General features: G+C 51.6%; 1 protein-coding gene across 10 annotated transcripts in view; it reads left to right on the top strand.

The window, feature by feature from the left end:
- The window catches only part of PTPRE (protein tyrosine phosphatase receptor type E), a 159434-nt gene extending 139013 nt beyond the window's left edge, over positions 1–20421 (top strand). For all 10 annotated transcript variants that reach the window (XM_041742761.1, XM_041742762.1, XM_041742758.1 and 7 more), the window contains 9 exons: positions 3020–3155; positions 3506–3655; positions 4000–4093; positions 4955–5031; positions 5851–5985; positions 8929–9054; positions 9775–9941; positions 12063–12198; positions 16030–20421. In XM_041742761.1, the coding sequence (XP_041598695.1) occupies positions 3020–3155; positions 3506–3655; positions 4000–4093; positions 4955–5031; positions 5851–5985; positions 8929–9054; positions 9775–9941; positions 12063–12198; positions 16030–16104 (1096 nt within the window). In that variant the 3' untranslated portion in view covers positions 16105–20421. The remainder of the gene's footprint in view (positions 1–3019; positions 3156–3505; positions 3656–3999; positions 4094–4954; positions 5032–5850; positions 5986–8928; positions 9055–9774; positions 9942–12062; positions 12199–16029) is intronic.
- The last annotated feature ends 3297 nt before the right edge of the window (positions 20422–23718 follow it).

Genomic DNA, 23718 nt, shown 5'->3' with positions numbered 1-23718 from the left:
GGGGAGGCCCCTGGCATCCCGGCCAGGGCTGGGGTCCTGGCCCTGGTCCTTGGGAGCTGAGGGACATTGCAGCAGCTGTGCGTGAAGTGAGGTGGCAACTGTAGGGTGACAGTTGCCAGCCCTGCAAGCCGTTCCCAGCAGCCGTACTGGAGAGGGGAGCCTTGTGGGCCAGTCCTGCTTGGCCCCAGCCGGGGCGTCTTGTCCGTCGCTCCTGTTCTTGCCCAGACTTCTTGGAAGCCAGAGTCTCCGTGTTCCTTCTACCCAAAGGCCTGCATGGCAGGTTCAGAGCATCCGTATCACTGTGTGCAGATGCCTTTTGTCCCTTGTCCCTTTTGTCCTTTGGCAGTGCCAGGGTACTCCCAACTAACCTGTCTGCAATGGCCAGAACCAAGTGAGACCCTGGTGAGCCGGGCCCTCCCTCCATGCAGCAGGGGCACGCCTAGATGGAAGGGGCCGAGTCCCCCCACGGGGACTTCCGTGGACCCATCAGAGATGTGGGGCCCCCTCTGGCAGACACCCTGGGGACTTTGGTGGCCTGTCTTCAGGACCCAGAGTCCGATGCCCCCAGCTGGAGAAGCTGTGGCCGGAGGGGCTCCAGGTTGAGCTCCCGTTGGCTCTGCAAGACCACTGCAGCTGCCGCCTCTCCCTGACGCAGGCTTCTTGAGGTAGCCGCCGGCCCAGCCCCGGGATGGGGATGCGGGACCTACAGAAACGGCCTCTGTGTTGGGTCTTGGGTGGCCACAGGGAGGGGGCTGGGTCCTGCCTTTGCTCTGATCCAGCCAGACCCGTCGTGCATGTGAAACCATAGTGAGTGACACTGTCCTCACCCCGCTCGCTCCGTCCCGCCCACGGGTGCCCAGCACAGGTGCTCTGGCCATTTATCTTGTTTCCATGCTGGGCCCCCTCCGTGGCCCGGAGTGTCTGCCTTCGCCAGTGAGCACGTGCTCGTCTCCCTGTGAGCAGGTTTCCCTTCGGTGCTGCCACTGCGGCTCCTGGGCTCTCGGGCCTTCTTTTGTTCTGTTTTGCCACCGGGTGTTTAATCCACAGGAAGTGGAAGGGGTGGCCCGCTCCAGCCCCCTCCTTCCTGGCGAATCCTTCCTTCCTGAGCTGGGGCCCCCCCACCCCGGCGCCTCCCCACCCCGTCAGTTGGTCAGTTGGTCGTATGGGCAGATGAGCGGTCCTTGGCGCCCGCCCACGACGGTCACGGTCACCCGGTGGCAGGAATTGCTGCCCAGAGCACAGCCTGCCGGAAGCCAGCGGGGTGGGGGAGAGGCTCCCGCTGGGTGGCAGCCCCCGGCCTCCACGTCCCACCTCCAGGGCCACACTCATCCTCACAGGGGGGCTCTCAGCTCCAGGCCACGTAAGGCTCCCGGGGCTTTGGCTTCCTGGTGTCCTTGCTGACATACTCATCCTCAATGCTAGATTCTTAATCACTTAAAAGGAACCGATGTCCTCTGCCCGGATACCCCAAGATCGGCATCCCCGTGGAGGCCAGGTGTGAGGACCACCTGGCCTCAACCTTTTCCTGGGGGACCCGCGTGGTGCCTCTCCCGCGTGCACCCCGGGCCAGCCAAGGGGGACTGTGAGCGGCTCAGGGACCCTGACGGCCTTCCAGCCTTCCAGCCGGTGGTTTTGTGGCCTTCCTCGCACATCGGGTGGGGCTCACCTGGCTCTGCACTTGCTGGTTTCTCTGACTTTGTATCTGTGAAGACCTAAGACCCCTGCAAAGGGCCTTTCTTTTTTTTTTTTTTTTAATTTTTATTTATTTACGATAGTCACACACAGAGAGAGAGAGAGAGAGGCAGAGACATAGGCAGAGGGAGAAGCAGGCTCCATGCACCGGGAGGCCGACGTGGGATTCGATCCCGGGTCTCCAGGATCGCGCCCTGGGCCAAAGGCAGGCGCCAAACCGCTGCGCCACCCAGGGATCCCCGCAAAGGGCCTTTCGTGTGTTTTACCTGCTTTCCCCCTTTGAGATGAGGGGTCTGCCCTAGGGGACGGTCTTCACCACTGTCCTAGCCCCATTTTGGAGCCTAACCCAAAAGAGGGGTAGCTCCCACCCGCCCCTCCCCCCCCAAAGAGGAAAGTAGGAGGACTCAGCTCATTAAGTTGTGAGCCTTTTTGTTAAGGAGATGATTTTCCTTTTTGCAAGAGGCTAACGCTGCAGGGGCTGGAGGGGGCAGCCCCGTTCGGCGTGCAGTTCTGGTGGAAGATGCTGCACACACGAGTGTGCGTCCCTAGCGGGTCCCTCGTTCAGCAGATATTGGCTGAGCGCCACCGCGTGCCCGCGTTGTCCTGGGTGCTGGGAACAGGTGCGCGCGGCCCACCGTCTGGGGGAGATCCGGCAGGTGGCGGAGGGCAGGACGGAGGCCCGGGAGGTGCTGTGGGGCGCACACTGGGAGGGCGGGAAATCCAAACCCAGGAAGCCAGTCGGGCAGCTTCCTAGCGAAGAAGCCACAGAGCAGAGGCCCTAGGGGCCGGCTGGCTTCAGCCCACCCCGGGGTGAGGCCTGGGAGGCCAGAGGGAGCGAGCTGGTGCCTCCCCTTCGGGCTGGCCTTCCTTAAGGGCCGTCAGACCTGGCCCGGGAGCCTCCTTTTTATAAAGAACCTGGGAAAAAAGCCATTTCAAGTGTGACATTTTTAAAAAAATCCATTTACACTCATGGTGACAGGTCAGCATTGGGTAATGGAAGCAAACCACTCGCACAACGTCACGCGAGGCTGCTGGCACAGATCTTTCTGAGAAACCTTTGGGACAGTTTCTGTAGTTCATAGAGGAGCATTTTGAGATCATTTTCCTGAGATTGCGGTGCCCTCTGCTGGCCTCGCCGTAGATCTGCTCTTTATTAACGGAGGAAAGGGGGCACTAAGTGACGCTGGAGGCTCCCCGCAGGGCGGCGGGCTGTCCTCTGTCCTTCTGTCCGGGCGCACAGGTGGGCTCTGCAGTCATTCGCCTCGGGGTGGTCGGGCCGGGGGAGGCGCCTGTGCCTCACCACGTGGCGTCTTCCTTCTCCCTGAAGCGCCGGCGTGGGCCGGACGGGCACCTTCATAGTCATCGATGCCATGATGGACATGATGCACGCCGAGCAGAAGGTCGATGTCTTTGAGTTTGTGTCAAGAATTCGCAACCAGCGCCCCCAGATGGTTCAGACGGATGTGAGTAGCGCCTTGCCCCGGGCCCAGCCCCCCATCCCGGCGGGAGCTGCACAGAGCAGACCCAGACCCCTTCGCCACCCTGAAACTACGCGACAGTCCCCCAGAGGGTGCACGTATGACAGCACCTGGCAGGGCCCGTGGGCCCAGTAATGCCAGCTGTTGCGTGATCCTTACCCAACGCCGTAAATGGTCATTACAAATGGCTGTTAATCTGACTTTTGTCCCCAAATCTCCTCCCTCTGGTGAGACGTGGAGAAGAGGAAGCTTGGAAGTTGGGGCTGCTGAGCTCCGAGCGGCCAGAGGCTGCGGGGCTCCCTCGAGGGTGCTGGGCGCTCTGGGTCTCCCCGCAGATGCAGTACACGTTCATTTACCAAGCCTTACTGGAGTACTACCTCTACGGGGACACCGAGCTGGACGTGTCCTCCCTGGAAAAGCACCTGCAGACGCTCCATGGCACCACCAGCCACTTCGACAAGATCGGGCTGGAGGAGGAGTTCAGGGTAAGTGTGGACTGACTCGGGAGGAAGACGAGCCACCAGGGAAAGGAGGCCACACTCTCACTCACTTCCCCTCCTGACTAACCCCAGAAAAATCAGGGTGGCTGCCCCACCTGGGACTTAGGGGGAAGAAGAATCGGGGACTTTCAGAGCAGTGCGGCACCCCGTGTGGGGGAGCGTGTCGTGCACACTGTTTTACTTCCCAAGATTGAGGAAATGTCTGTAGGTGGAGAAAGGTATTTGTTGCCCTTTAACAGGTGCCCTTGACGGTGGTGCGGTTACAAGGTTGAGGGACCCGCTCGGGGTGTCGTGTGGTGACCTCATGGGTGTGTCCTTCTTCACTGCAGAAACTGACAAATGTCCGGATCATGAAGGAGAACATGAGGACGGGCAACCTGCCGGCCAACATGAAGAAGGCCAGGGTCATCCAGATTATCCCGTGTAAGGCAGCCCCGGGGCCGCCCCGGGAATTTAAACCCTCGGGGCAGGAAGGGATCAGGGCTGGCGCCCCGTGCAAGTCGTGGACGACCCGCCTCTTCGAGCCAGGGCCCAAGGGCAGGACACCCTCGCGGAGCCTGGGGTTAAGGGCTCCTGAGGCCAAGGCGAGTGTTAGGAAGAAAACACCCACCTGTGAAGCGAGGACCGATGACCCAGACGGTCCTGTGTGTCAGGCGGCGGCTTCTGATACGAGACATCAGGCTCCAGGCCTTAGGGAGGCGGGCAGCGGGCAGGGGTGCAGTCAGGGGCCGAGGCTGCTGAGGCCCCGGGTACAGGGCAGGAGGGGGGGCCCCGCATCTGTTTGTTGAGGGGGAGGAAAGGAACTCTGTAGAGATCAGAGGAACCAAGAGAAAGGAAGGGAGGGGGAGCACCCCGTTGCAGGTGGACCCCCGCTCCTGACATGCTTCAGTGTCACCGAGCATGAAAAGTGCTTGCAGGCTGGGGGAAGCCCGCCTCAGCCCCACACCCTGGCTGCTGCGCGGCCGTGGCTGCCACTCGGGGCCGCCTGCCTGGCCACCCTCCTTTCACTCCTGAAATGCAGTATTTTTAACGCTCGTATTTTGGTATGAATTACCTCAATTCGTGACAAACGAAAACGACAACTGGAATATTTTCAGAGCTTTCCTACTAAAACACCATTTTCTGGGCCAATTTAATTAACCTATTTTATAAAGAAACCCTTCCAGGGACTTCACTTTGCGATTTTTTATTAAGTTTTCTATTCCGGAAACTCGTAGCAACAAATTAAAGTTTGCAAGGCAGGACCGGTGTTTGTGCTAACTGAGGGGTCATGCTGCTTTGCAGATGACTTCAATCGGGTGATCCTTTCCATGAAAAGGGGTCAGGAATACACGGATTACATCAACGCCTCCTTCATAGACGTGAGTACAGCAGCCCTGGGCGTCCTTTGCAAAGACGCACGTTTCCTTTGTCTGGGATCACACGGACCCCTCATTCACTCATTTCCACAATCAGGGAGGAATCCTGAAATCCAAACCATTTCGTTAGCAGACTAACTTGTTTTTTTGTTTTGTTTTGTTTTGTTTTGTTTTAAAAAGAAGAATGGATTTTGGGAATAGAGACCGTAGGCCCAGCTGCTTAGTAATTGGCTAGTTTTCATTCTGTTCTTAAGCGATTTTTCTTTTTGGTCTCTCATGTGCACCTGTTACACACGGGTGCTCCCACGGCTCTCTAGCCTGCACTTTCTGCAACCAGTTCCCGTGGACAGTGCAGTTGTGTCTTCAGGGCACCGTCACCAGCAGTCTCCACGCACAGCGGCCAAGTCTGCTGTAGAACTTCCCTTTGCAGATGAGAAAACTGTGCCGAAGGGAACTGGATTTGAACCCACATCCTCTATGTCCACACCCAGTCCACCACCGTGATGCTGGCTGAGCCACCATACAGAAACCTGTGAGAGCACAGCCACCGGTGCTATCTCGGGTGGCACAGAGGTGACCCCAGGTGCTGCAGGGGAGTTGCCTCGATTGCAGCGAGAATTGGCGTCTTGACCCATTGCAGACCTCGTGTGTGTGTGTGTGTGTGTGTGTGTGTACGTGTGTGCACCAGCGAGGGCTCGGCTCAGCCGGGGAAGCTGGAGAACATCTTCCTCTCCTCAGACCCCGGGCTCTCTTGAACCCCGTCTCTGTAGTGGGCCCACGACGAAAGGAGGTCAGACTCTCATGTCTGTTCCCTGTTTGAAGGGCTACCGACAGAAGGACTACTTCATCGCCACCCAGGGGCCCCTGGCGCACACGGTGGAGGACTTCTGGAGGATGGTGTGGGAGTGGAAGTGCCACACGGTCGTGATGCTGACGGAGGTCCAGGAGAGAGAGCAGGTCAGGGGCGCTCGTGCCTGGCTCGGGGACAGTGTGCACCCTTGGTGGCCCAGGCCGCCTGGCACGATCCCAGTGTTCCCCTGGGAATGGCCCACCCACCAGCTGAGGCCTGGCCACAGTGACTGGGGAGGGAGACAGGTTGGAAATGAAAAGAAGTTCCATTTGCTTAGCCATGACCACCCACTGGCTTTAGTTCTTGTCTGATATTTTATTTAACCGGCCTGGAAAGTCTACCCTTTTGTATTTTCCACAAATGGCAACTTTGATCAAAATCTATTGAGCAGAGCGACATTTACTTACTTTCTTCAAGACATAAGGACACAGGCATTGATAGGTGGACCTTATGGATGCTGTCCTGGTTGCACTGAATGAGTCAAGTCTTTCCCTGTCCCCAGAGATCCATCCAGGGCCTTTCTGGACTGTATTTATTTAACAACGTAGTAGGTACTCACGAACCCACTATCCAACTGAAAAACCAAACTTTTGCCAGTAATGTACATCTATCTGGGTGCTCTCCCAAGATACAACCACTACCCTGGACCTGTGTTTTTGACGTCTTTGCTTTTTTTAAAAAACAGCATATTCACAATCCATTCAATTCACCTTTTTAAAGGGTGTAAGTCAGTGAATTTTAATACATGTGCAGAGTTGTGCAACATCACCACTATTTAACTCCAGATCATTTCCATCACCCCTAAAAGAAACCCCATACCCACGAATAGCCACCAGTCCCCAGCCCTTCCTCCTTCAGCTTCTGCGACCACTAATCTACTTTCTGACTCTATGGATTTGCCTATTCTGGATCTTCCATGTCAATGAGATCATACATGCCTTTTGTTTTTTTTGTTTTGTTTTGTTTTTTAATTTTATTTATTTATTTATGATAGTCACAGAGAGAGAGAGAGGCAGAGACATAGGCAGAGGGAGAAGCAGGCTCCATGCACCGGGAGCCCGATGTGGGATTCGATCCCGGGTCTCCAGGATCGCGCCCTAGGCCAAAGGCAGGCGCCAAACCGCTGTGCCACCCCGGGATCCCCATACATGCCTTTTGTGATCCAGTTCTTGCACTTAGCTTAATGCTTTCAGATTTTAACCATGTTGTATCAAGAATAGGTTCTTTTTTTTTTTTCTTGACAATGAATATTCCACTGTACAGATGTACCACGTTTTGTTTACCGTTCACCAGTTGATGGATATTGGGTTTGTTTCCACTCTTGAGCTATTAGGAGTTATGGTGGGAACGTCCGCGTTCGAGTTCTTATATGGTTGTGTGTTGTCATTTCTCTTGGGTCGACACCTAGGGGTGGAATTGCTGGGCCGTACCATAGCTCTGGCTTGCACACTCATATAGCCGGGCATTTTGAAGAACCGCCAGACCTCCTTCCAAAGCAGCTGCCCGATTTGACATTCCCACCAGCAGCGTACAAGGGTTCCAGTTTCTCTACCAACACTTACTACTGCTGGTCTTTTTTAAAGCCGTCCTAGTGGCTGTGTCCTTTGCTTCTTCAGAAATCTTTTTATATCCAACACGTGTATGTCTAAAGAAACTGTTCCATTTTGCTTGCTTTTGAACCTTATATAAAGGGTGTCATTACAGTATATATTCTTCTGGGATATATTCTTGCTTTCTCCACTCAGAATGATGCTTTTGATGCTTTTCTACATTGATGCGTAGAGCTGCGGTTCATTCATCAGTGTTTCATTTTGTGCCACTGCACACGCTATGTACATCCTGCATCCGTTTATGCATCCCTTCTCCTGGCATGGGGTTGATTCTGCTTTATTATCTTAAAAATGGTACTACTGGTGCATCCTCTTGCACATGAATAGAAAGTTCTCCAAAGAAACAAAATGCCGTGTTGGAGAGCGTGTGGCAATTTAAGTTACGAGATAGTTCCTAACTGCTTTGCAAAGTGGTTATGTTTTCCAAGGTAGACACGGGCTGTGTAGGAGAGAGATCCTTCCCTGATGTCCCTAGTATCGTTAGGGACCCTCATGTTTGCTGAGTGACTAGGTGTACATATGTATCATCCCTCCTTGGCTCTGCTTGGCGTCCCTCTGATGCCTATGAGGTCGAGCGTCACTTCCTATATGTATAGATGGCACGTTTCCTCCATGCGAGGCACCTGGTCATGCTTTCCCCCACTTTGCTAGCGAGTTGTTTGTTCTTTTCATATTGACTTACAAGAATTCTTTGCATATTCTTTATTATTTTTTTAATAATAAATTTATTTTTTATTGGTGTTCAATTTGCCAACATATTTGCATACTCTTTATACTAAGCCTTCGTTGGTTTCAGGAACTGCAAATATCTTGTCACAGTTGATGGCACGTCTTTTCACTCCCTCGATGAGGTTTGTTGATGAAGTTCATTGTGTTAGAATCTGATGTCACAATCTTTGTGTTGTGGGTGGTTAGCTCTTTTGAGGCCTTGTTTACTGAGCCCTTCTTCCACCCCAAAATGAAAAGACATTTTCTTGTAAGGCTTTCACAGTTTCATTTTTGACTTTAAGTCTTAACCCATTCTGGGTTTACTTTTATGAAAATTCAAAGCTACCATTATATGGGAGAGCAGGTTGTGCACTGCCCAACCCCAGGGGTGCTGGACCATTCCTCTCAGCCCTGGTAGGCTGTGAGTCAGGGACCCAGCCCTTTTCCTATACGGAAAACCAATTTTTCCAGCTCCATTGATTTAATAGGGAGATTTCTTCCTTGCATCATGTCACTACTGTCCTGTATCAGATTTCCAAATACACGCGTCTCTGTTTCTGGATTCCTTTGGTCAACAAGTATCAATGGGCATTCATATTCGTATCCGTATGGGATTTATTTGGTCAGATCAAGTACGCTAAGTGGTTTGAGGAGCAATTCTGCATCATATCATCAAACTGCTAACAGCAAGTTATTTCCTATGAGACTTAAAATTGTATTTTATCCCCCAAGGATAAATGCTACCAGTATTGGCCAACGGAAGGCTCAGTGACTCACGGCGATATAACAATCGAAATAAAAAGCGACACACTTTCCGAAGCCATCAGCATACGGGACTTCCTGGTCACTTTCAATCAGGTATTGTTGCCAGAGTGCTTTAGGCTCTCGGGGACAGAGGCCCTACGGCACCCCTCAGAGGCTGCTTGCGATCCTACCAGAATGTCCTGCTCCTTCAGCCTTTTCTAATTGGTCCGTTGGCATCAGCTGTGGGGGGGGGGGGGGAGGGTAGGGAGCCGTGTTATCAAGGGGCAGACCTCCTGGAACATTCAGACCTCCACGGTCGCCTGCCGCCTTGCTGGAGCACGGGGATGGGGGAGCAGAGCGACCAACTCCAAGAGGCCATCAACGGCCGCCAACACCCCACTCAGGAGAAGTGGCGGTGGCCGTAGGGCAGGAGGAATAAAGTGTGTGGATGAAGCCCCAGAGGCCTCTCCAGGCTTTTTCAGAGCCTCTGGGACATGACGGGTCCTGGCTTTAGAAGAAAGAGATGATCCTGTTCTCGCAAGCTGCCGAGAATCCCGTAAAAGTGCCTGGCAGGCCCCGGCTGGGGGGTCCCAGGGCCATCCCCTGGAAATCCTGCTCCCTCTCAGAGGGAAGTCCTGCTAGCCTTCCGCTCTAGGGTGCACATGGCCTACAGAGAGCCTGGTCAGGCCCCTAAGGCCAGCCAGGTGAGGACAGGCCCCAGGAGGACCCCAAGCCTTGGCCCAAGTCCCTGGGAGGGTGATGGGCCTGGGGCCTGTTCCGGGTGGTCAGGGTCATGTGACCGGGTGACACCGAGATGCCCTTTCCTGCCCGCAGCCCCTGGCCCGCCAGGAGGAGCAGACCCGAGTGGTACGCCAGTTCCACTTCCACGGCTGGCCCGAGATCGGGATTCCAGCCGAGGGCAAAGGCATGATCGACCTCATCGCGGCCGTGCAGAAGCAGCAGCAACAGACGGGCAACCACCCCATCACGGTGCACTGCAGGTGAGCAGCCCTGGGCCCGGGGAGCCCCCTCCTGGCGGGGCACCTCCAGACTGCACGCCCCCCCCCACCCTTCCTGCTCTCAGGGGCGTGATTTCCCTAGACTGTGTTGTCAACTTTCCCTTACACAGATGGCTTTACATAACCGCGTAAAGGTCACCGTCTTATATACACGCAGGACGCATTATGGGGGGAGGAACCAGGAGATGACTCAAACCCACATTTCCTTGAGCTTTTGCAGTCATCCAAAAACCTGCCAAGCACGACTCAGACAAACCCATTCCCGAACTTCAACTGCTTGTCTTCACCGTGAAAGATGGTTCTGGCTCCGGCTGATGTGCCCACCCCTCCCTGTTCTGTCCCCCGCTGGGCTTGAGGAATCGAGTCAGTGCTACAGCACATCCTCACGCAGGTGGATTTTCTGGAGCCAACTCGAGGATGTCCAGGCTGGGATGGCTACCAAAGGCCTGCAGCCCCACCCTGGCCCCAAACTTCTCAGCCCAGCTCCCAAGTCAGGTGCAAGGGAGGCCACAGGAGGGATGTGCTCGGGGGAGTGCATGGAGACAGCTGGGCATCCCCACCAAGGACCTTGATAAGCAGCATTACAAGGGGGAAGGGTGAATCTGACCAAATCTGAGGAGGTGCCAGCTCGCCGTCCTGCACCGACCCAGTTCTGGTGATGCCAGTCCTGTCCCATGCCAGCAGGGGACCTGGGCCACCACGACAAAACTCTTCCTAGCATGAGTTAGGGGGTATTTTCATTTTCTGGGGTGCTTATTTGCTTCTGAAGTTGCACTTCCATTTCTTTTTCCACACGTGGCTTCCACTTTTGGGTGATGGCCATTTGCTCCCACCCCACCCACCCCTTGCAGCCACCAGAGCCTGAGCTTAACTTAGAGGGTTTGGAACTCTTTGCCTGGGACCAGGGTGCACTTCTGGCCTGGCCTGCAGGTGGGGCACACGCCTCTGTTTCAGGTCCTCCGTAGGCGTCATTTCTTTTTTTTTCTTTTTTTTTTTTTAATAAATTTATTTTTTATTGGTGTTCAATTTGCCAACATATAGAATAACACCCAGTGCTCATCCCATCAAGTGCCCCCCTCAGTGCCCGTCACCCAGTCACCCCCACCCCCGCCCACCTCCCTTTCTACCACCCCTAGTTTGTTTCCCAGAGTTAGGAGTCTCTCATGCTCTGTCTCCCTCTCTGATATTTCCCACTCATTTTTTTCTCCTTTCCCTTTTATTCCCTTTCACTATTTTTTATGTTCCCCAAATGAATGAGACCATATAATGTTTGTCCTTCATTTATAATAACTAGAAATGAGTTCCTTCATGTTCTCCTTCCATGGGCCCAGACTGAGTTTAGGACCAGAAATGCAAAGGTGAACAAGATCCTATAAGGGCAGACGTGGGGACAGGTCATTGAAATAGGACAGGAGCCTTAGAATCAGCTCACACACGGAGCTCTAGGCCCCGAGGGCTCTCTGGAAAAAAACCAGCCAAGCCTGTCCACTTTAGGCCTGGTTGCTTGGCTCTCTGTAGGGTGTCTTGTAGGGTTTATCCTGTTTATCAAGAAAAATGGTCCTCTTACAGGGAGTAGAGCCAGATCTTCATGCTGGAAAGTGTCCCTTATCTAACCTTTCCTGGCGGCGACCGCCTTCTGTCCTAATATCACACCTTATGAACCAGCACCTCTCAGAAGGTGGTCCCTAGCACAGAAGGAGAGTCTAGACAGAGAAGACCTCTCCCTAAGCCCGAACCAGGAGGGTTTGCATTTCTGACAAGTTCCCAGGCCATGCGGATGCTGCTGGTCCCGAGGACCCCACCCTGAGAACCACCGATCTACACAAGGAAGGAAGGAAATGGTTGCACTAGCTTGAAAGCATGTCACGGATCTCGATCCAACCCAAGAGAGACCTGTCTGCTGCGATTGGGCAAGTGTTTTAGGAATTTCACATTTGCTGACTCTTGCTCAACATAGGTGATCGTTAGAAATCCAAGCTTTGATCACTTTGGGTGATGATGGCTTCTGGGCCGATGTGTAGGGATGGGCTGCGGCGGCCTGTCCCTTTCTCATGCCCCCCGGGGCGAGTCTGGTTGTCTGCATGAAGCACTTTTCCTCCGCAGTGCTGGAGCCGGGCGAACAGGTACCTTCATAGCACTCAGCAACATTTTGGAACGAGTCAAAGCCGAGGGCCTTTTAGACGTATTCCAAGCTGTGAAGAGTTTGCGACTTCAGAGACCACATATGGTGCAAACCCTGGTAAGAAACGCGGTGAGGAGGATGTTTGCGGAAGAAGTGTCTCCTGTTGCATTTGGTATCTGTCTCATGAAAGGAGCTCGAGGGTGTGGGGCCGGGGGGAGCTTCCCAAGGGCACGGGCTCGTGGCACTCTTTGCAGGGACACCGAACGGATCCGCTGCCTTCCTGGCTGGGGACTGTCCCCTGGGCAGGACACGAGGGAGGGGTGCACTCATGACTTTAGACTGTAAGACCCCTTGGAAGATGCACTGACGACTAGCTGTCTGTGTCAAGTGACTCTCCCATTCTCTTTCTTTTCTTTTTTTTTTTTCCCATTCTCTTTCATTCTGTGACCAATACACACACTTTCTGGTGTGCAGAAGACATGCTTCCTCGCCAAACTTGGCAACTGTTCTACCTCTGTAGGTGCAATTTCAAAAGTGGTTAGAGCACAGCACTTTCTCCAGGCTTCCTATTTTGAGATCTGCCCTCCCTGTCCACTCGCTCTGCAAGCTCACAGCATCCCAACTCAGCAGGCATAGAAGGTGGCAGGAGAGGCCTTCCACAACCTTCCTTCCCGTTGCAGGGGAAGCCCAACCACTAGAATTCCCAGAGCAGAGAGTGGGGTTCGCCTCCCCTCATCCAGGCTGTGCAGGAGCAGTTCTCACCCTGATGACACACTCGCCTGACCGGGAGGGTGTTCACATTCCCCCGTTGCCAGGGTGGGCAGCAGCATATTTAAAGCCTTCCCAGGGGGTCCCAAAGTGAAGACGGGTTTGAGAGCCACCATGAGTAAAGGAAACAGGGTACTCGCCAGCTCCCCACATCTCTGGACCCACATGCCCCTCTTGGGGCCGGACCACGACTGTGGTGGACACCTGAGAGCAAAAAGGAAAGGGCGTGAGGCCTCCTCCGCGCTCCTTAGAGCCCTGGTTCCCAGTGCAGACTGTCTTTCTTGCTAAAGCCCTGGAAGATGCTAGAGAGGTCTTTCTAAAAGTGATGCCTGCCTCCTGAGAGCTGATACCTCCTAGGGGCATCACAAACTTGAATGACTTTGGGCATGGAAAAAACACAGGTGGACCCCTCCATGGAAGATTTTCTAGATCAAAATAATAATAATAGGAACGCCCTCCTGAAAATAGCCATTTTTAATTCTGAGCCAGACTCTTGCAGTTTCTTTGCTGACTGTTTTTCAGTCCACGACAGGCTCCCGCAGGCAGAGGGAGTAGCTTTGGTGCTGCCCGGCCCTCAGTTAAGTATAAAAGCACAGACAAGGCTTTCCTCTGATGCTTGGTCTTTGGGCTGCCACCCCAAATTGACGGCTGGCCCCTGTCCTGGTTCTGCGGACTTGAACAAGCTCCTTCCACTTTCTGGACTTCAGTTCCTTATCTGTGGGAAACGGGGTGATGGCACCTGCCCATCGTTGACACGCACATCTGCTTGTGTGTGTCTGCCAGGGGCCACGGGTGTCTGGCCCAGGGAGGCCCCAGCCACTGGAGCAAAGAGCATCTCTTGTCCGGCTCAGCATACAAACACCTCCTTGCTTTCCAAGGGGCCTCGGCTCTCACAAGTTCATCTGGTCTGGACGACGTGTCCTGTCTCCAAGAGCCTCTCCATCCGAGCGCCCTCCTGACTCAGCTCTCCTCTTGCCCACCGCTGCCTCTCCCGCACCCCTCCCTGGGAAGCTGCCTGTGGGTGTCCTCTCGCTCTGGCCTGGTGGCACATTGTTACGGAGCATTTATAACCTGACTTTGAAAGTCAGCATCTAGCTTTCTGCATCATCAGGGCTCCACTTACGTGGTGACTCAGGAAATAAATGGAGGAGAGTTGACCATTTAAGCATCATGATGTCTGGCATCACATGCCAAGGAACCAGGTGCCTGATGCGCATTGTTCTCATCTTGCCCTCACCGTATCCTTGTGCCTACTCACAAGGGACCTTCTGTTGTCACCTCCCCGTGGGCGGTTAGGTCACCTGCCCAGGGTCTAAAGTGTCATAGTGAGATCCACCCCCGGCCTGCCTGCCATCTGCATCGGAGGGCTCACCTGCGACCCTCCATGCAGAGACCTAGCATTTGGCAGGGATATTTTGGAAGAGAGCACAGGGTGTGAGAAGGTAACAGGATAAGGAGGTGCTTGCTGACATGCACACTAGTTACCCTGCAGGTGGCCGCCCTGGCTCACAAACCAGTCCCTAGTTGCTGGCCATGCTGCAAGGCTCCTGGGATAGGCTTTAGGGCAACTGGCACTCCAAGGCTAAAAGTTTGTTGTTGCCCAGAAACATTTTCTGGAATGTTTGTGCCTTGATCAGAAATGTCTGTGACCTGAGGTGTGGCCCGTGTCAATCCCAATAAATCGCCAAAATACATGCCACTGATCACTGGCCACCAGTGATTCATGCTCAAGACACAGCGGGGCTGGGTCCCAGCTCTTGTGTTTGCTGCTAAAACAGAGTGATTAATGGCATCTCCACTTCCTCCCTGCTTGGAGCCACCTTTGATGTGTGGCTGAAGGAACCTTCAAAATAGAAGAACGTGGAGAAGTCAAGTCAAAAGCTCTTTGCCTATATGATACCTCATGAGTGTCGTGAAGATGTTTGTCTCTCTAAAGAGAGTCTATATATTTATTAAAACTTCTCTCCAAAAATTCACTTGTTTTCCTTCTGGGGATCTTGTCCCGGAAGGATCAAGGTCCTGATCAATGACCAGGTGGGGATCTTAGCAACCAGTAGTGAGGACCCTGCAGTCCCTTCCTGGCTCCCCCGGTGACTTCCCTGTGGTCTCAAGACCACCTTCTGTCCATCTTTCCTTTCTCTGGAAAGACAAGCCCCATCCTCTGCTGCCCAGACTGACTGAGATGCCGGAAGGCCCAGGCAGGCCAGTGTTTGCCGTCTGTCCACCCAGAAGCCTTTAGGCTCTTGTTCAACATGTATTTAGAGAAGAGGCCGAACCCAGTGTGTTGGGAGAGAAGATGGGAAGGGTGGGTGGCCACACTTGGTCTCCCCTGCGCCCCAGGCCCCTCACACTAGGGCCCAACTGCCATGCGCCACTCGGCCAGCAAAGTACCAGGATCCACCAGTGACCAGACCCTTTTACTCGAGAGGCAGGTTGGCTGCCGTCTGTTGTTACTCAGACCTTCGGGGTCCGCTCCCCATCTGCTTGTGGACCATCATGCACACAGTTTTCCAAAATCTCTGCCAGCTGCCATTGGCTCTGTCTCTTGCGTGTCTCCCTGTGGCGTGCCCATCGTTGGCGGACAGGACAGGCCCGCGCGGCTGGCCCTCCATCCACCCACCCCCCGGGCTCCCGGCCTTCCCCCTCCAGGAGCCGCGGGGAGACAAGAGTCAAATGATCTGCAGCAGCGTTTTAATGAGCTAAGGACCTTAGACAGATAGAAGGCAACATTCTTCTGAATTTTAGTAAAATTTATATAAAACAATGTCCCCTTTTTAGAGTAAACGTAGCCTGGAGTTTCATCCTTTTTAACTTTCATGGATTACTTCTTTCCTATGTGGCTTATCTGAAGCCAAAATTCTGGCTTTTCCCCATTTTCATTTCAAAAATAGCTTTAGGGGCGCCGGGGTGGCCCAGTCGAGTGCCCGACTCGTGGTTTTGGCTCAGGTCGTGATCTCAGGGTCGTGGGATCTCTTTCTCTCTACAATAAATAAATAAGCAAATCTTAAAAACAGCAACAAAAATCCAGCTTTATTTGGAAATGTTTCTGGGCACAGAAAGTAAATCAAGTAACTTGTCAGATTGTTTTTTCTTCTTTTAAAATGTTTCTCTTAATTAAATTAATGGAATTAAAAAAAATATATATATCGTTTTAACATATTCTTGTTTTTTTTTTTTCAGGAACAGTATGAATTCTGCTACAAAGTGGTACAAGATTTTATTGATATATTTTCTGATTATGCTAATTTCAAATGAAAATTCCTGCCTTAAAATATTTTTTAATTTAATGGTCAGTATATTTTATAAAGATCATGTTAATTTATTTCATAGTTGACATTAATACCCGTCCTAATTTCTTTGTATATATTTTGTTATGCTTTAAAGGCCACCTGCTCTAAAGTCATTAAATCTTAAATACCCCTTTTAAAAACTGGAATAATGTATTAAGGTCAAGTAATATCCCGTAAAATATATTTCTGCTAATATCAGTAAATATTTTAATTTTTGCGTTAGGTCCATCATAGCCTTTGATTTCACACATCCAGCGCCTCTAAATGTTAAAAATCTTAATATGCAACGTGTGCTTACGCAGGAGAGCAAACACAGAGCCCGCTGTTTAAGCGGTCGAGGACTCAAAAATCAGTTAAAAATTCTCTTTTCCTGACGCTGATTTTACAGCCCTGAGCAGAGGCATTTTGTGGAAGGGGAAATGTTCACGAAAATGCACTGTAAAGAGGGAATTCTGTGAAATCCTCCATCTCCTCTCATGTGGCTTATTTTTACATTTTTAAGATCACAGACTTTACAGCCTGAATCCAGGTCTAAAACACAATCGGCGTAGTTGGTGGCCGTAGAGTGACACTTAAACACGCGTTTACTCAAGGTCAGGTCCGCGCTGTCCCGGCTGGAGGAAGGGAGACGCAGTGCTGGTGGCGCGGTTCGCCCACGGCCGTGAGGATACAAAACCCATTACCGGGCTGTGCTCCCAGGTAGCCACCTGCTGTCTTCTGAGAATGCAACCAATGGCATTTGTCACCCTCGCCTCCCACTCTGCCACCGCCGCCCGGCTGGTCCTGAGCGATCCTAGAGGCTCAACACAAACCACTCCCGGTTCCTAACTTCTGATAAAGCCAAACACCTGGCTCTCACAGCTGCAAGGAGCACACGCTTGGGGAGATGACCACAAGCAGTTACGCTTTAAACTTTCTGAGAAGCATTTTGGTATTAAAAAAAAAAAATCTTATAAAAGCTAAGATTGTTTGTAAGAAAAGTCTTAAAAATCTAGATTTATACAGTTTTTTTTTAAAGTCCCAGTCCTCAATATTTAAATGAAAGAAAAAGAGAGAGAACTCCTTACGTCTAAAAGCTAACTTATTTTTGAATAGAAATACTACTGAGATCTCTGACACTGGGTAATAACGATCTCACTGCCAGACAGGATTGATTTATGGGGCAAAAAGGAAAGGGAGGAAGGATGAATGTAGAAAAGTTTAATTTGTGACAGTGATCTTTCTATGGCCATTAGGTAGCAGATGAGCACAATATATATATATATATATATATATATATATATATATATATATATATAATTTAAAAAAAGACACCTGTTCTAACTTACTAAAAGTGTTTAACACGTGCATTTGGGGTACTTTTTTTTTTTTTTTTTTTTGCTTTTTAAAAGAAATAGAAAGGCCTTATTTGCCATTTCCACGAGAAGTGACTGCATCCTCCTATTGCACTGCTCATCCTGTGTCCATTCCTTGTGCACAATGCAAGCCCAGGGCTTGTTCCGTGCTGATAGCAGCCTCACGGTAATCAAGCCTCTGCTGCCCCTCTGAGCCCCAGCCCCCGGGCAAGAGGAGGTGCCAGCTGGAAGGGCATGAGCACAACGTTGTGACCGCTGCCACCGCCGCCGGCCACATCCCGGGGCTGCACACGCACTGCTGAATGCACCCCTCTCCTTCCCGGTACAACGAGACTGCGTGGGGGTCGAGGAAGAAAATGGAGGGAACTTTGCAAGATGCACCACCAGTTAGTCCCATATGTTTTCATGGTTAAAATCCCAAGTCTAAAGCCTTCCTTTGACTGAAGGAGAAGAGGGAGAACCAAGCTTTCATTCGGCACCAAACCCTAGAAACCAAGCCCGCTAGTTGTGATGAGGGTGACTAGTATTGTGTCTGAGGGGTCAAAGTCAAAGTCCAGGCCATGGATTTGGGCCCAACCTAGGAGCCCTCATTAGAATCTGTCAGGCCTTTCAGTGGCCTACCTGGGCATCTCTTGGATGGTGATTAAGATCAACCTTATCAGGGGAGCCCCTGGGAATGCACCCCATTTGTGTGTTCTGTCCCCTGTGGCTACTGCAGGCATCCTGGGACCCCCCCCCCCCGGGGCCCTTCCAGTTCTGGAAACAAAGCAGAAGCCACTATCTCTTGGAGGCGCTTGCCTTTCTGAGGGTCTAGGAATTGTAGCCTCATGGCCATTGCCCAGAACCCCCCAGGACCCCAGGTATTGGGCGCCCTCCGTCCCAACAGTCTCTTTGGGCGCTTGGGGACCGGCTACCCTACTGTGCCACCCAGAAAGCTGAGCTCTTCTTCCCCCTCGGTCAAAGTAGGTCCGTTGTACATAACAAGCAGTGCCACGCTGGCGGCACTGACGACGCCGACTTCCCTTCACGTTTTCGTATGTTGCATGCGGTTGCATTCAAATGCCAAATAGCGATTAGGAGCCTACCGTTCTGATCGACAAGCTGTACGGTCACTGTGTGACTCACTTTACTGTTTCTCTCCTCGTGCTAGACGAATGAAGAATGCATACCAGTGTTTTAAAAAGTATTTTTATGTGTTTTTAAAAAACTTTTTAAAATGAGCCTGACATGTCTGTTTCAGCGTTCGGAGACATGGCCCATGTTATTTTTAAAAAATGTATGATTACTGATAACTTTTGTTTAACTAAGTTGTGTTTAATTTATGTGCGGTCTTTATAATATATGTATGTATTCCCGTTTCAACTATCATGTTTTCTTTTATTACATCTATAATTTGATCTTGCTCTGATTATAATGCCAGTGAATGTTGCTGAATTCTTTGTATATGCAAATTGCAAGATCTAAAACATTCTGATGCAAGGATAAATCTTTACTTTGACTTCCAGCCTGTGTCTCTTTCTTCCACGAAGTCTCTTCATTGCATTCCTGTGCCTTACGTCCTTTTAGACAAGACATTCATTAGGAGGTAGACGCTGATTTATATAGACCATTAATTTGGGACTTCTAGAATAGAGCTCAGCCCTGGCATGGAAACAGCCCGGACACCGGGCACGGTGGCCATGGGGTTGGCCCAGCTCCCCGGTGCTCTTCAGAAGGTGTGAGCTGTGTGTGCAGCACGGAGTAAAAACTCGCCCTTCTGGGAGCCTGTGCTCCAATTAGAGTCCAAACTGGGCTCTGTGCTCGGAGCCGTGGTTTCTCGGAGTCCCCAAGGAGGAGGACAAAATGCTCCAAGTCTATGGGCGGATGGAATCAGAAAGGCCTTCCAACATTGCTTGGCCTCCCCAGTTCTGAAAGCCTGCTAAGCCTCCCTTTTTCACATCCATATGTCTCTGATCATCCCCAAATCTCTCTCTGCGCCCCTGCCACCTGCACCTCCTTCCTGGACCCCCACGCCAGCGTCCTCTTTCAGATATTCCAGGCCTGTCATGGAATTTAATAAAATCTTTTTTTTTTAATTTTTATTTATTTATGATAGTCACAGAGAGATAGAGAGACAGAGACACAGGCAGAGGGAGAAGCAGGCTCCATGCACTGGGAGCCTGACATGGGATTCGATCCCGGGTCTCCAGGATCGCGCCCTGGGCCAAAGGCAGGCGCCAAACCGCTGCGCCACCCAGGGATCCCCCTGTCATGGAATTTAAACATATGCTTCTTATTGTTTGTTGTATTTATTTAATACGTGTTATGAGGCTTGTTGTATTTGTTAAAACGGATGCTTTCATAACCTTTTATTCCCCTCTCTCTGCCCCTCCCGCCCCAAATATCACCTGCTATGAAATGCCCTTTGCTCCTACAGGCCCTTTCGTTGTTGGGTGTTCCTTATGGGTCTGTCTGCATGTCCCTTATCAGCTCTAGGTACAGCAGGATGTGCGGGCAAGGGACCAGAAAAGTGAAGATGCAGACAAGTGGAGGGGGAAGGTCTGGGAGAGGTGGGGTGGGGGCAAGAATGGGCATCCACCAGCCAACTGGGACCAAGTGATTCAACCAACCAACCTGACCAAGCCCACAGCCTCAGGGAAGGAAGGTACACCAGGCCAGCCTTGGAGTCACCCCCTACCGCCACCACAACCACTCCATCAGATGGAAACATTCAAACACGATACCACATGCTACTGACCTCGGACAGACTGGCAGGTTATAACACCCACCTCCAACGGAAGTGGCACCTCGCTAGGATTGGATGGTGTGGATTAGGGACATGCCTTTTGGCAGGTTATGTGGCATTTCCAAGCACCGGAGGACTCCAGGATGAGATACGCCTGCATGTGAGAAAACTCATGTATGAAAACTAAACATCTTAGAAGTGACGAAACATGTCCCCTGTGTGTTGCCTTTTTGCTCAGCATTCTGTCTTAGTTTCTGGCCACAGACACACTGGCAGCTTCCTTATGTGGCTTTCGAGGGCTGCTCAGTGTTCTCTAAACCTCACAAACTCTGGTGGTCGTTAGCTTATTTCCATTGCCGTGTTGTGTTCCAGGGTCATGACGACAATGCTTGCACACATGCATGTTTGTTCTCATGTACACAGTACTTCTCTGGGAGAGCTTCCTAGGGGTGGAGTTTCTGGGTCTACACATTTTAATATAAATCATCTTAAATATGAATAGCAACTGCCGAATTGCCCGAAGATGTCCCAACTCATTTGCCGCCCGTGGAACAGTGGTGCCCGTTTCCCTACACAGCACAAGCCCTGGATAATACCAAACCTTTCAGTTTTTGCAAAACTGACAGGTGGAAAAATCCTGCTTCACTTCAAATTGCATTTCCCTAACTTCCGGGGGGTTGCGCATCTTTTCACACTTTTATTTCTTGTATTTTATCTGTGAATCACTGATTTGTAGTTTTTATCCGTCTTCCAAATTGTGTCCCTTGAATTTTCCTCATCGATTTATCACCATTATTTAATCACATCGACATCAACACCGACCCTCTGTTATTCATGTTATACATATTTTCCTTTAATGCGTTAGAGGAGATTGTCGTTGGTGGCTGCTTACCGCCTTGTCCAGGAAGCTTTGGGCCTCACCAGCTTACAGATTGGGTTGAGGAACACACGGTTGGTTCTTTCCAGCAGCCGGGACCTCTGTGTGGCTCTTGCTTGGCAGTACCCGGTAAACATACCGAATAGAACTTTAATTCCTATGAAATCATCATGTGGACATGAGGGGCTTTGTGTGCACAAGTCACAGGCATTTTGTTCCTTTGTAAAGACCAGCACTCATGAACTCCCAACTGAATGCCCATGTGCCAGCACGACCCTTGGTGCTAGAGGCCCCATGACGGGGGAGGGCTGTGACCATGTCCTGGGGGGCCCAGGACGTCTGCACAGTATGAATCGGGGAACTGTGGCTGGATTACCAGATCTGTGTCCGGGAGGATGACTCCAGCGGCTCATCCAGAGGAAGCTCCTGGAAAGCCCAGCTAATGCTAGTATCCCAGGCACGTATCTCAACTCATTTTTAGTGAAGAGGTGGACGTTATTTCCACAGTTGACATCTGCAATGTAGTCTATTCGTGCCAACCCGGGACACCTCACCCCGGTGCAGTGCCGGGCAACTGAGGCCCAGGCCCCCGTCCTGATTGGTGTGTAGGATTGAGGGGGGCCTCCCCTTCCTTTCATCCTCAGCCCCTCCAGGTAGTGGTAAATTCCAGACACACCCAGACACCTGACCACCCTTCTCTACCTTCGGATAGAATGTCTTCCCCAGGACAAGCCCACTCACCACCGGCTCCCATACCCCAGGACTTGGCTGCACACCCCCTCCCAGGACCTAGGACATCGTACTCAGGTGGCCAGAGAAAAGACTGAGCCACATGGATTTTCTTGGCCTTGTCTGGCAGCTGTGGGTGGAACCCTTGTCCTGGACACACTGCTTCTGCTCAGACAGGTGAGATGTGGCCAGGGGTTCCTGGAGTACCCGTGTCTAAATACAGGGCCTCTCCCGCAGAGATACTGCGAGGGCTCAGTGGCCGGGACCCAAGTCATAGTCTCAGCACGTCAGGCTTATAGAGACACAACCCAGCTGGCAAGGCAGGCCCTCAGCCCTGGTCTGTGCTCCCCCTCTCGGCTCGTAGTCCTGCCTTCTTTTCCTCAGAGCCTACTTTAATGAAAGTCTTGTGGGTTTTAAAATCTCACTTCCCAGACATCCGGCTGGGCACCTCGTCTGCCCGCGGTCCCTGATCTGCCCTTTGTGGGAGGACAAGGCTTAGTCCTGCAGAGGAGGCAGGCTGTCGGGCAGGGTTCCAGTGTCCCCAGAGCTGCACGCCATGTGTGAGCAGGATGACTACAGAGCAAGGAATGGGGACCCGAGCCAGCCTGGGAAACAGGGGACCCAGGCTTCCTCCAGGAGCCTCCCCAGAATCAGATTTGGGGCTGGAGGGAATCACCTGTGAGGCTGGGAGGAGGAGAGGGAGGGTCCTGGGCAGAGAAATGTGCAGTGTGTGTGTGTGTGTGTGTGCATGTTAGTGTGAGTGTACGTGTGTCTGAGCATGTGTTAGTATGAGTGTGTAGTTAGTATGAGTGTCTATGTGTATGAGTGTGTGTAGGAGTGCATGTTAGTATGAGTGTGTAAGAGTGTGTGTCAGTATGAGTGTGTGGTTAGTATGAGCATGTATGTGTATGGGTGTGTGTAGGAGTGCATGTTAGTATGACTGTGTGGGAGCATGTTAGTATGAGTATGTGTGGGAGCATGTGTTAGTATGAGTATGTGGAGTGTATGAGCATGTATGTGTGTGTGTAGGAGTGCATGTTAGTATGTGTGTGTGCGTGTGTGTGTATAGGAGCATCTGTTAGTATTAATGTGTGGAGTGTTAGTATGAGCGTACATGTGTGTAGGAGTGCGTGTTAGTATGACTGTGGGAGCATGTTAGTATGAGTGTGTGGAGTTCGTATGAGCGTCTATGTGTATGAGTGTGTGTGTAGGAGTGCGTGTTAGTATGAGTATGTGGGGTGTTAATATGAGCATATGTGTATCAGTGTGTGTGTATAGGAGTGTATGTTAGCATGTGTGTGTGTGTGTGTAGGAACATGTGTTAGTATGAGTGTGTGGAGTCTTAGTTGAGCGTGTATGTGTAGGAGTGCATTAGTATGACTGTGTGTGGGAGCATGTGTTAGTAGGAGTATGTGGAATGTTAGTATGAGCATGTGCGTGTAGGAGCAGGTGTTAGCATGACTGTGTGTAGGAGTACCTGTTAGTATGTGTGTGTTTGAGTGTGTGTAGGAGCAAGTCTTTGGAATCTGAGGCCCGGAGAAGTCACCAGTCCCCACAGCAGGGGGGTCTCCGTTGCTCGCACCCTGTCCTCTGACACTAGGTTGGCCTAGCTGGTCCTTACCCGCTGATGCTCCCCCAATGCTCGTGAAACATGTGTCCCGTGGACACGTTTTATCAACCACTTGCTCGAATGAACTTCTCTAATCCGGTGTCTGCAGCCCCTAAAATGAAAACCAGGCTACGATGCTCTGGACATACTGCGCACTTACGAAGGTGAGGAAATACGCAGACTTATTGGAGTGAGATTTTTGGTTGGAACGGAACCCTCAAGGGTTTCTTAATTAACCAGTATGCCCCATTCCCCAGGCATGTGGCTAATTGAAATTTTTCTAT

Source organism: Vulpes lagopus, chromosome 2 (genome assembly GCF_018345385.1).
Source record: "Vulpes lagopus strain Blue_001 chromosome 2, ASM1834538v1, whole genome shotgun sequence".
Classification (NCBI taxonomy): Eukaryota; Metazoa; Chordata; class Mammalia; order Carnivora; family Canidae; genus Vulpes; species Vulpes lagopus.
This window is presented reverse-complemented; position numbering and strand designations above follow the sequence as displayed.